Source organism: Enoplosus armatus, chromosome 21 (genome assembly GCF_043641665.1).
Source record: "Enoplosus armatus isolate fEnoArm2 chromosome 21, fEnoArm2.hap1, whole genome shotgun sequence".
NCBI classification, from domain to species: Eukaryota; Metazoa; Chordata; class Actinopteri; order Centrarchiformes; family Enoplosidae; genus Enoplosus; species Enoplosus armatus.
In genome coordinates, this window is record NC_092200.1 from 8,954,572 (window position 1) to 8,968,189 (window position 13,618).

At 40.7% G+C, this 13,618-nt stretch overlaps 1 protein-coding gene across 2 annotated transcripts; it reads right to left on the reverse strand.

Moving 5' to 3' along the window:
* Positions 1-106: 106 nt before the first annotated feature.
* vill (villin-like) lies at positions 107-12,876 on the reverse strand. 2 transcript variants are annotated; one of them, XM_070928252.1, is made up of 21 exons: positions 12,832-12,876; positions 11,686-11,724; positions 8,720-8,803; positions 8,471-8,545; positions 8,131-8,330; positions 7,638-7,746; positions 7,199-7,309; positions 6,138-6,343; positions 5,954-6,032; positions 5,766-5,864; positions 5,408-5,561; positions 4,920-5,020; positions 4,676-4,813; positions 4,433-4,591; positions 3,979-4,158; positions 3,697-3,842; positions 3,099-3,243; positions 1,969-2,157; positions 1,591-1,659; positions 1,086-1,421; positions 107-220 (listed from the first exon to the last, which is right to left on the reverse strand). In XM_070928252.1, exons 1-21 carry the CDS (start codon positions 12,874-12,876, stop codon positions 107-109), a joined length of 2,778 nt encoding a protein of 925 aa, XP_070784353.1. The 2 variants fall into 2 exon arrangements, with proteins under 2 accessions (XP_070784353.1, XP_070784354.1); XM_070928253.1 differs by lacking the exons at positions 11,686-11,724; positions 12,832-12,876 and having other exon boundaries at positions 1,086-1,221; positions 1,276-1,421; positions 1,591-1,655; positions 1,965-2,157; positions 8,720-8,794.
* Between the last annotated feature and the right edge of the window lie 742 nt (positions 12,877-13,618).

Below are 13,618 nucleotides of genomic sequence, written 5' to 3' on the forward strand. Positions count from 1 at the left end.
TCTTATTTTAAAGTGTACTTTTTTTTTTTATCACAATCACGGTAATAAGCTAATTCTAGTTAACATGTTTTACAGTATTTCCGCGTAATCCAACGGCGAGTGTTTCTCAGAAAAGTCCTGCTTTTTTCTTCAAGTCACTCTGCCTCCACTTTGGCAGGCGCTGGAAATCTGAGCGGTTTGTGCCAAGCAGGTTCTCAAAATCAGCATCGGACAGGTAGTCCTGGAATCAGAGCACAGAGGACAGAAAACAGTTAGTCTGACCTCTACTGAACAGGCTGTGTTACTACATGAGGATACACACATACTAATGACAACATGTTTAGCACCTCCCACTGAATCACAGTCATCCTTGCAGCCATAGGAGGATTATGAGACAACGGGGCCCTTGTCACAGACGTGTAAAAGGCCCGTCCTACACCCAGACTGAAAGAGATGCAAGAAACTACACAGACAAAGTGTCTCTTTGTGGTCATTTTTCATCTATTTGTAGTCATTTTTGTGTCTCTTTGTTGTCATTTTATGTCTCTTTGTAGTTGTTTTGTGCCTGTTTCAGTGACACTCTGCAGGTGAACCAGAACTACCAGGTGCTGTTGAGAAACTGTGAGATGAAGAGAAGCTGTATGACTCCTGTCTGAGCTTCACTGACACTCCTCTGTAACTCCTCAGATATTACATTAAATACTACAGTATACTATACAAAATGTTATAGGAAACCATTAATGTGTGTGTGTGTGTGTGTGTGTGTGTGAGATGCAGGTTCTATTTTCTTAAAGCAGAGCTGTTCTGCTGCCAAACTGATTTAAACAGGTTTACTAAGTGAGTGTTTGTGCTTTACTGTATTTTAATGAAATGTTACTGGAGTCTTAGTATGCTGCGCAGTTGTAATACTGCATGCAGGGAAAAGACTAAACAAGTACAAATGTTGGATTGGACTTGACTGATACTCAATATTAAAAGACTCAATCAGCAGCAAAAAACACAATCAGGACATCTCTACTTTTATCTGAACGCTGTGACTTTCATCCATGCTTACAGTACTCATTGCTTTTGTGCCATTTACACCATATCCATTATTCTGCACCCACCTCTTTCTGGCTGGGGTCCACTCCCTGCGGCAGCTCACTGGGAGACTTGTTGATGAGGAGCTCTGGGTCCAGATACATCCCAGAGCCTCCAGCAGAGGGGGGCACAGTGCCACCAGCTGGGGATGATGGAGCAAAGCTAGAGGAGGGGGACAGGGTCATGGACACAGAGGACTGGGCTCTCTGGGTAGACGGGCTGGTGGGAGTGGAGGGTCTGGGGGACAGATCACCTCCGTGGACCCTGTAGACTGGAGGGGAGCTCATGGGGCCTCCTGGAGCCCTGTAACCACCCCCACTAATCCCAGAAGGACTCTTATTGAAATTTGTGTTGTTCAGATCCTGCAGACATAGTACATGGGTGAGTGAAATCATATTTTTGGAGGATTTTTACATGACACCCCAAGATTAGTGACTTTATTCTGTATTAGAGACATTAGCAGTTATTGCATTTGAGATATTAGTACATTTAGTCAGTTAGTATTAGGATTAGTGTCAGTCAATCACTTACAACAGTGATCTGTGAGAGAGATGCTGCATCACTCAGCTTTTTTTTCATCTCCTCATAGGAGTTGCCTCCCTGTTGAGAGGATCAAGTGAGCCAGGATTGAAAATTAGTAAGCATGCAGAGTCATCTTCATCTTCAAACAATCCATAAAATCATTCACATGTGACTTATGTTCTTTCTAATTTCTAAAATGATTAGCTCGCACAAGATTATTCATAGTATTCATGAGATATTTGTGTCTCTTTTCCATAATCAGAATTGATGTAATGGAAATGTACAGTCATAATGGCGATTTGTAATGCCGAAATCATGCTGCATTATTGTATTAAAAGCACTCAAGTACCTCTGACTGAGATCAAAGAGAGCCTATAACAAACTCACGCTCCACTTATGAGGATCCCATGCGTTGAACCAGCCGGTGAAGGTGGGCGGCTCGTATCCCTGTTTGACAAAGACGATGGGTGTGTCGGGGTCGCGACCTGCTGGGTGGGTCCTCAGGTATTCCTGAGCACAGTTCCACGCCTCCTTGGTCTCGTACTGGTTGGCTAAGTTTCCAACCCACAAGAAAATCTGAGGTGATTTGGAGAAAGAAGAAAAAGAGAGATAAATGTAAGTAAAATAGAGTGTATTTAATCAAGTACATTCATTTGACAGCTATTGTTACTAGGTGCTTTGTATATTTTGTTTATTTTCACAGAAATATTCTTCCTCTTATCAAGTCATTTTATTCTGAAATTGAGTCCGGAAGGATTTATTTTTATTATGAAAAGTGAAAACAAATCTGCCATTAGAGCTATTTCATTTTTTAGAGATATTTCAATGTGTTTGAAACATGAAAAAATAAGGTTTTTAGGACTCAATTATCAACAGAAATGTCCTTAGAAGATTGAGGTTTTCTAAACACTTTTGTAGGCCAGGAGATGGTGAGCTTAGCTTAGCATACAGACTTAAAGAAGGGGGAAACAGCTAGCCTGGCTCAGTCCAAATGTTAAAAAATAAGCCTTCCTGCAGCTCCATGCAGTACAAAAACTGGAATGTAAAACAAAAACAATTTGCGATTTTATGGGGGCCAGAGCCAGGTTGACTGTTTCCAGTCTTTATGCTAAAGTTAAGCTAACTGGCTGCTGGCTGTAGACTTATTTTCACTGGACAAACATGAAACATGTATCAATCTTCTCAGCTATCAGCAAGAAAGCAAATAAGCTTATTTCCCAAAATGTCAAACTATTCCTTTAAGTGCTTCACCGTACACCTTCCCTCCCACACACATCTTACATTAAAACAATTAACTTTTTAAGACATTTTAACCTGTTTATACTGTCTGCACTTTAAAAATGTAGCCTTTTTGGTTTATTAATACATTTCTTTCCAGTTTTTTATATAACTCATCAAGCAAATGAATCCTCTGAATCACAGCTATATAACCCCACAGGACAGAGTGGAGGATGTATTTCTGTATCTACAGACGTCGAACTAAAGTCTGGCTGGTCTCAGCTCCTTTGACCTCTCACCTCCTCCCAGGTGTCGAGCAGCATGACGTCCTCCTCGTCCAGGTCGCTCTGGGCGAAGTCATCCACCTCGGTCATCCTAAACTTACCGATCTGATTGGAGCATTCAAACAGCCGGGAACTGTGAGGAGGCTCCTCCCTCTGCAGCCTGAAACAACACAACTGTATAATCTGCTCTCTTTGAGTGTGTGTGTGTGTGTGTGTGTGTGTGTGCAGACTATTTTTCATGGGCTTCAGACGACATTGGGCATATTCCACTGACCTTCATATAAAAATAATCCATGCAGATTTAAATGTAAGCTTATTAATGTTTCAAAATATGATTAAAGAGCTTTTTGGATGAAAATGTTTTGGAGACATGTCCTTGTTTATAGGTTATTGTAATTGTTTGTTTGTTTTTGCTTTATTTACTATAATATAGAACAAGAAAATATGTAGAGAACAATGCCTGTGTTGAATGGACATATTATAGTAATTTCTGGCTGCTGAAGTGTCATTAAGCTAGAAACCCAACCAGCCGCAGATGATGAGCCAAAATCCAATTTCTCTTGAGATTACAATGATATCACAAAAAAAGCCTGATTCAAAGGTCTGTGTTTACCTCTTGTCACTGGCATAGGGAGCTTTTCCTCCCAGAGCTACCCAGAATTCTGCTGGCTCCTGGCCCTCCATCACCACCTGCTTGTCCTGCTTGGACAGCACATCAGACATCGCTCTTCCCATCACCCTCTCATCCCCGCTGCAGCCCTGGAGACACACAGAAGCAGACATCAAACAAACACGGATTTGTATGAAAACAAAACACACAAACACAAACTCACATTTTCATTCTTAAAAAGGGACTTCATGGCAGGCTTTTGCGGCTTCATAACAAAGCACGTACCTTTCCATACCACAGGTAGCATGTTTGGTCGGTCTTCAGCAGGAAAACATCGTTGGTGTTGAGAGACGAGGACCTCGCCAGCACTTCAGTGGCCTTGGTGTTCAGCTCGTTAGTCCCTCTCACCTGGAAGAGCCTGGCACCTCCGTCAGGGTTAACCACACCAGGTCGGCCTGTACCACCCTAAAGACACACACACATATACAAATATGCAAAATATTCAGCACTTTACCACAAATCAATTTTCTTGCAACTTTCTGTTAATTGCAGTTCATTAGTGCGTGTTTTTTGTGCGTTATTCTGACAGTGTAGGATTAATGTCTTTGAGATTTTTTTTAGAGCACTTTCTTTCTGAGAAATAAATAATGTTCTTGTTGTATTGCACACACAAACCAAACAAAGACCTTTTTTGCAGTTGAGCGTTTGTAAAAATAATCTTCAGTGAGAAAAATCGCACCTCGAAGATGACAAGTTTGCCTTTGAAAATAGCCAGGAAGTGGCGGGGCTCCTTTCCCATGACCACCCTGACCTGGACCGGGGCTCCATTGTACTTGTTATCAATATTGACGGCCTGGTAGGCGCATGCTGTGATCTCATCTTTAGTGGCATGACGGCCCTGGTGTAAGGCAGACGTAAAGTCAAGTTAACAGAGAGCTAAAAAACAAGGAACATATTCAGTATCATATGTGATGATACTGACCTGCCACATGTAGAGTATGTATTGCTGCTGGCCTGATCTTAGATATGTGTACAGCACCAAGTAGCAGTCTCCTCCATAAAACTGTCCATAAGTACTGGGATTTACTTCGGCCAGCTCCAAGTTCTCAATCCGCCACACCTGACATGAACGTGAAAATGAACAAAAAGATAAAAAGCCATTAAAGTTAGAAGACCATCTACCCTTTGTGTGTATTTTTCTAATGTTTCTGCATTTTCTTCCTCACCTTTACTTCTCCAGAGGCGTCATCCACCATGCGCTGCTGTGCTGCCAGTTCAGGACGCGCGTGGAGCTCCATCACATCAAACTTCACTTGGTCTACCTTTGCTGTATGGAGACCCAAAGTGTTTAAGTATTAGAAATCAATAATCATACGTACATTAAGCAATTGTTAAATAACCCCAAACATTTAGAAATAAAAACTACTGAAATTTAATGAAAAGGACCCACAATAAGCTCTTTTATTGTGAAGAACAATGGAGTTTAAAACATTCATTGTATTATTTCACAATTTCATGGTTATATTATATTATCTATACATACTAACATTGCATGCTTTGGGCCTCCATATAGCTGAGTGGGCGAGTGCTATAGGCACTAAGTGTCAAAAGGTCTTTAGTGTGTTAGAACATTTACTTTTAAAGCTATCTAACCCATGAAGTGAATTAATTAAAGGTTATGTGTATATATATATACATGTACTGTATATATTACCTATCTTTCCCACGCTGTAGGTGGTACCAAGACCCTGAGTTTGCCCTTTATCTCTCCAGGATTTGAACAAGTGCTTGAACATTGCAGACTCTCCTCCCTCGGTCATCACCTCCACACTGGTGCTGGATGGGTAGTTCTTGGCTTTGATGTAGCCCTGGTAGAAAAGATAAGTGAAGTATCTTTCATGACTTTAATGAATATTTATTATTTAACTTGATTCTTCTTGTGACCCTGGCAACCATAGGACTGAATAATCATAGAGTAAAAAGGAGATTTACCTTGGATTCAAGTACTTTATTTGTAATATACTGACCTACCTCATGTAGAATAAGTATTCCATTTATTTTGGTAGACTCACCACTGCCCTGTTGAGAGCCTCTCGCCGCTCGTCCTTGGAGGCCTGTTTGCCTTTCCACACCATCACACTGGAGCCTCTCTGGTCCACCATGTAACAGTCCTGACAGTGAGAGAAAAGACACAATGAACAATGACACAGGACCCATTTTCTATAATGAGAGTGTCTAAGGAACATGTTTGAAGGATTACAGAAGAGTGCAGCAGGTCTTGCGTTAGAGGCTGCAGGGCCACTTCTTGAACCACTAGATTCCCACTGTTTTCGAAAACGCTGAGGAGAAACACGAAGAAAAACAGTGTGTGATCTTATTAAATGGCCAAAATATTCCAAACATGTTGCAGCAATGATGCAACAGATCAAGGAAATAGTGCTTACTGGTAGAGTCTGACGTTGGCGTTTGACGCCTGGTCAGGTTTGTCATCAGGAATGGCCTCCTTCAGCTGCCCACTCCTTTGGCCGAGCACCGCCACCATGACTTTCATCAGCTCCGGGGAGTCCTGCTCATCTCCTCCCTCCACGACACCAATCTGAGCTCGACCTCCTCTCTCCCTGTCCCGGATGTCCTGAGCCAACAGGACTGCCTGCAGAGAAGCAAGAGGAGAGGAGGGTGAAGACTAAGAAACAGAGCATTAAATACATGCACTTCTTGGATATGAAAGCCAACATATTTTCCAGTAATTTATGTTAATTGTTACAGACTTCACTTGTTTGAAATCATTTAAGATGGAAAGATTGACTTCATTACTGACGCTGAGGCATTAACTACAAAAGAAAAGATGGGCAAACGGATATCATATATCTAAATAATGATAGGAGTTGTTGGTTTGCCTTTCCCCTTTTTCTGTTTGTATGCTTTGCATTTCATGAATATTTATAGGCTTAATACTTTGAGCTAAATAAAGCTACATATTCATTCATGTTTATTTATAAGAGGAAATGCCGTTTTCATTTGTGAAAGTAAAACATAAAATTACATTACATTTTCCTGTCCACTTGGGCACATGTGACTCTTTTGCATGCGTTTTCCAGATGTAGTTATGTACATTTTCGAGGTACTTGTACTGCACTTGAGTATTTCTATTTTATGCTACTTTAAACTTCTACTCTGCTACATTTATCTGACAGCTATTGCCACTAGTTACTTTGCAGGTTCAGATTTTACTTGCAAAACGTGGTCATTTCCTAAAATATGATGATTTACATATTCAACAGTATATATATATATAAGTATTTAAAATGTACTCCACCTCGACCAGCATGCTTGAAGTATATTTTGTTGGTTATACTTTTGTAATGTAATGTAACATTTTGAATGCAGGACTTTCACTTGTAATGGAGTATTTTTACACTTTGGTATTCCTATTCTTCCTTAAGTAAATGATCGGAATTCTTCTTCCACCACTGCGCTTTGTTAACCAATCAGAGAGGAGGCTTACCTTGAGCTTCTCTCTCCTGTTGCTCTGGGGGCCGTTCCACTGCACTATGGCTTTCCCCATATCCAGCAGGAATATGTCTCCATTGTTAAAGCTGTTCCATGACACATCCACCTGCACGCATGCACACAAACTTTAACATGATGGAGAGCTATCAAAACAGTTTCCCCTTATTCAAATGGGCAGTACAAGCTGTCATAAAACCAATAAAAAAACACTCACATTGGGAAATATCAATTAAACACCACACAGTCATAACACTCCTCAGGCAATTAACACCCACTTTGACAGCTATGACAACAAGCACGCCATAATTTGCTTAAGAGGGAGTGCCAATAGCCCTTGTAATGTGGCTGTGTGAAGCTGTGATAGCTCCAATGGGAGGTACTGGGCAGGCAGTATTAATCCCTGTCACAGCCCTTTGTATTCCCTCTCTGCATACCTCTCTCGCTGTGACATGCTTCCTCCCTTTCACGTGCAGCAGTCGCAGGATGTTGTAGACGTTTGTGTCAACGTGGTGAAAACCTGAGGCCACTCCACCCTTCTTGTAGCTGTGGAGGGATCAGTGTACATTACCAAAGTTCAAGCGTAATAAATCAGCTGCAGCAGACTGGATGCAGCATTGAATGCAAAAGCAGCACAGAGCATTTCTTGTTTTGCTGATTTTTGGAAATTTACCTCAATGTTACATAACCACGAAGCAAAAACATAATGACAAGTTGGAGGTCAACGAACTGGGCGAGAGAAAACTGTGTTTTTCTTTGCTAAGCCCCAACAAAACAAGAGAAATTTGTGTCATAATGATTTCATGCAGAGGGATTACTGTTGTAAACCATGTCTCAGGAAGATTACAGCCTAAGTGTGTGTGTGTGACTCCTTTTTATTTGGTCACACCCCTTTCTAGTTCACATACCAGCCCCTTTTCTTTGACTCACATGAGGCCATTTTTGAAGTAGCTCCTGAAGCGCGGTGACTCGTTGCCCTGCACCTCCCTGTGCTGGACCGGACTCCCACCCAGGTACTCGTCCAGCTGGGTGACGAAGATGGCCGCTGCACCTTGCTCATCCTGAGAGGAGGAGTTTCCTATCCAGTAGTGGATGTCAGTCGACTGGCCTGAGCCCTTGTTCTGGCTTATCTGGTGAAAAACACAGAGGGAGATGCTGATCGAGGACTCACACTTGCACACATGCTGTCAAGGCATGCACCAGTCACATGCCTTCATTAACGCTGAGCCCCACTGAGGCCTCTTGGGAAATCTGCCAGTATTGTACTCACATAAAGAACAATGTAAGAGTCTCCCTCAAAGAAGTTACCAAAGGCTTGGGCTGGAACAGGCACCATCTTCATGTTCTGAAGAAGAAAACAACAACAAACATGTTAAATATTACAGCAGTGTGGCCAGTAACGTACACACACACACACACACACACACACACACACACACACACACACACACACACACACACACACACACACACACACAGTAATGTGAGTTGCATGATATTTGCTTAAGGGCTGACTTACATTGATGGTCCATATCTGCAAGCCGGGCTTTCGGCTGACATTTCTAAATGCATCTGGAGTGTCATCATTCATCATTCTGCTGAACTGAAACAAACACACATGTAAGGCATGAGACTGTTTTTAACTTGCATTGACCTCTGTTTGTCTTATGTTATGTATAAAGAAATGCACATGTGTACAGGTGTCTGATTTATGCACAAAGACACAATGACTTGACAGCTATTTCTTTGCAGATTAAGATTTTACATACAAAACATATGAGCTTAGAAAATGTTGTTACAAATTGAACTATTAAACACCATGTGAAGTAGGGCTCTATTCCTGCAATAACAAGTACTTTTTCCTACTAATACTTCTAGACTTTTACTTTGGTAAGAAAGCAGGACTTTTATTTGTAATGGAGCATTTTTATTTAATCATAAAAAAAATCTTTTTTGCAAATAGGGGGCAGGGGAAACAAGCTGTGAACACAACAAACACATGTCCTCTTATGTTCATATGGTGAACAATTTCTTGTTTAAACAACCAGCAGATGTGGAACAACATTCATTGGGAGTTGTGTTTCCGGCCACGTGATAAATGTTAGTCCAATATTCACTCTCTTTTAGCTCTGTTTTAGGTCTCCACCAATTCTTGAGGGACATATTTGGCTGTTTAGCTGCTAAATGCTCCACTATGTTCAGTTGTATAACTTTGTCTGGCAGGCACTGTACATTTGGCTTTTAGCCTTTTTGCTAAAACCTGCTGCGAAAACGACCCTATGGGCGTGAATCAAAACAATAAAGTCGTGGACCAGAAAACCAAAACAATGAGCTGGAAAGTTCTGAAATACTCGGTAGAGCTGAGGGGAACTGCAGAGTTGAGGGATATGAATACTTCTTCCACCACTGCTTATGGTAAGACATTAATAAATATGTGTTAGAACCTAAAATACTACATTAGAACACACATATTCAATTGTAACTCCTCCAAAGTACTTCAGCAGAGAAACATTGCATTTTTCAAGCCTCCTCCTCCTCCTCCTCCTCATCGCTCATCCATACGAGTTCCCTATCTTTTCACTGGAAACAGATGTCTCTAAAATGAGTGAACCATTTCAAAAGATTGGATCTCTGACAGCGAAACACCTCTAATCCACCTAATGAGTGTCAGCTTGGCGCCATAGCAACATACAAGTTCTGCAATCAGCAGTGCTTAAACTGCCTCTTGACTCAGATATCAGAAACAACAGCACTGATAAGCAAACACACTGTATCACCAGCTGAGCCAAGAATATAGGCTTCACGTCGTATGGAAACAGGCTCTGTGGGATGTTACGCTGCCGGCAACATATCATGAATGCAAATACAGGATCCATGCATACATGATTGTCAAATAGCTGGAGGAACCGTGGCTGCAGTTATTCTCCAGAGAAATAACCCAACTATAATTCATGGCTCATATACTGCACGCCGCCTCAGAATCCAATCTTTGCTCTAGGTGTAGAAATAAAATGCCTCACTGGGCAGTGATGGATGGAGTGGGTGGGGTAAGGTGAGGTGAAATAGACCAGGTCAGCTGTATTCTACCAGGATGTTAAACACACCCTTCATTAATAATATCAAGGCTCTGGTATTCAGGTAATCAGATAAAGAGGTGACTCACACAGAGCAAACAGTAAAAAAAAAGGGCTGAGATTTAAATAAAATAATAGGGCTTGGGCCAAAGCTGCAAAGTCCTACTTCATTTGGCTTTTGGTGTGTGAGTCCAAAGGCTGAGTCATATTGGAGTAATTTCACAATATGTTGCCTATAATATAATGCATAAAGAGTTTCTATCAGTAGCTTTAAAGTGAGATGTAACTTTAAATGAACAGCAGCCTCACTTGCCAAGAGTAACAATTATGGGATAATAGTAAATGTTAAATCGTTGTGTAACAGCAGCACAAGTACAGAAAAGTCATAAAATCAGCTGACCAACTCAATCTTAAGTTTGCTAACATTAGCCACCACAGGCTACTCGTCATACCAGACCAAGTGAGGCTGTAGCGGCTTAACTCCTGAGTGTACTAAATTGAGCAAGGGTTAATTTTATTGCTTATGAACTCAACTTTTAATTTAAAAGAGAAATATTGTATAATTTCTTCATTCAAAAGTTACATAGCCTGACGTTAAAGCCAAATTGAAAAGTCTGAGTTAAGCTACCCAACGGTGGTAATGGTAATATTTATGTTAAATAATATGCATAGTCCCATTCAAATTAATAGAATAAATATTCAAACAGTAATTTGTTACAAAATGTTACTCTATTGAATGTTTTCTTTTGTTTAGGAGAGGTCACACCCATGGCTACTCCACAAATCAAACTGTAACATGAATCAGTTTCCCTCAGTGTGCACATGATATTTGGCAGTGACATGACAGAATATATATGACAGACTAGGCTGCTGATATATCTGTAAAACAACACGTGTATCTTTCTCCTCCACTCCATTTTACTTTACTTGATTAATTTTATTTAATTGACTTAATTACTTGACTAAATTGCTTATGGCCATTGTGGAAGATCTGGCTGCAGTGTCTCTGTTGTGAATGAAAAACAACCCCTGTGCTCTGCAACCTGATCCCGCTCAAAAATATATGAAAAACTTAAACAAACAATTTCTGAAAAGATAAATTGAGGACCAGCGTCGCCTCCATTACTGTGACAGGAAAGACTGGTTCCACATCAATTAACCTGCGGTGAGTCCCAGAATACACAATGAGCTTTGTTAATGCTCTAAATACGTCCTGAAGTGTTCATCTCCATTTCATATGAAATGATGTAGGTTTAAAAACACCACGTAAAGAATCTTTTTCAACAAATATGATATTAAAGATGTTATCCTTTGCAAACTGCAGAAATTCAGGTAAAAGGATAGAGAGATGTTCAAATCTCTGAAAACAATCTAGGGAAATATGTCACCAAAATAAAAGTATGGATCTTACCTTGTGTTGTGTCTGGCGGAGTGAAGGCCTGGCTGTCTCCTACAAGTTGTGGAGGGAGATTAGTGTGAGATGTTGTCTTTAGGTAATAAGGTATTGCTGGCTTTACGTCCTGCGTGCAAGCTGGAGAGTGTGTGGCAGAGAGAGCTTGGTTCATGTGTCTCCACACCCAGGTTTGAACACACCTGCAATTTCCTGCCTTGATATACTTACAGTGCAACCACGCCTCTTATTACACATGATGTGGAGATTCTGGCTTGCTTTAAAAATGAATGACGAGCGCCAGACTTGCAAAAAAAAAAATGCACCACAAAGGCAAGATGCTTCAGAAAATCATCTACAATACCTGGATTGAGATGGGACTCAAGCCTCACTCGAGGTCCTGATTGTGCTTTAAGAAGCTAGCCGGAGTTGTGTTTATGTTCGCCTGAGCCCTCAGCAGCACAGCGGGCATTACAGGGGCCACTTGACACCAATTATTCATTTCACGACTGTTACAACTAGCAGATGGGGGAATTGGACTCAAGGAGCTCCGAGTGGTATTGGAAAGGAATCAGAGGCTTTCTGTGGCTAAATCTCTCATTCTGTGCCTACTCACACACACTCACACACACACTCGAGGAGGAACGCTTGACATTATTGAAGGTTTACAGCTCTGGGCTTTGATCTCCCCACAGAGAAGGCATTGGCAGCTTGTGTGTACATTTGTTTGCTAAATGTGGAGATACATTAACACGCTGCATCCAAAGTGATTTGCACACTTTTTGAAGTAAAGGAAAAAAAGAGTCTTTGCAGAGTGTGGATGTCAATCCTTTGTCAAACACTGAATTATATGTAAAGATACAAGAGAAACAAGTAGTGGATTAGTTAGTTGCACAAACCACTTGAAATCTAAAAATCAAGGGCAAGTTATTACCCCACCAAAAGCATCAGACCCTGCTTCTGCTGTCACCACAAACTGTGTGAACAGAGTGCATGAATCATGGATGAGGCTCCCTGCTAATGTTTTCTGTTCAGGGATACATCTATTACACTCGTCTTTGTCTTATATAGTTCACACAATCCCTGCCAGGAAAAGATTGTTGCGTAACTAACCTGGTTTTCTTGTTAACCAACAGCTTCTAGTCAACAGGCTTAAGTTTTTCTTACCTTTGACCACGGCTTTTCATTTTTAGACTGACTCCTGGACTCCATTATGAAAGTGTGATAATTTCAACAACGTCCCCACATATCTGAGGGACAAGCGGAACAATTAAGAGAAAACTTCAGGCTTGAACAATAGGCTCTGTAATGCCTAATCCACTGCTGCAGTTGAAGTGGCTGCTACGTAAGCGGAAGCTAAAAGTTCACATCTAGATATCACATGAAGCTGAGCTCCTCTTGGTTGCACATTAACCAGTTTATATCCGTATTATTAATGCACCTGCAGATCATTTATCCCGACAGAGAATGGAGCTCAAGCCTTTGCTGAAGAAGTCAGAGGTGTCCTTTTGTTCAATTCATGATTAGAATGTCCTTAAATGCAAAATATAATAAAGCACATTATACTTTTAGGATGTTATTTAGCCCTAATTCAGAACATGTTGGATTTTTTAAAATGAAATTAAATAAAATGTATCCATTGCATTATCAAGCTACTGAAAGAAAATGCTTTTATGCCTCCATACACATTTTTTTGCAGATGGTCATTCATTTTAAGAAAACACTTCTTTAGTTGTCATTGACATTGCAGGTCAGCAATGTCATATCATTTCAGTCTCTTCCTCTGAAACTAATCAAACTTAAAGACGGATAACACATTTTTTAAAAAGATGTTTAAATGTTCTTTTTTTTTCTGAGAACTTCAAGAACGTCTCATCCATGTTGACTTAAAACAACTCTACAAACTCCCTCATGGACCTCATGAGTGAGACTGTTTTGCCAATTGCTGTTTCCA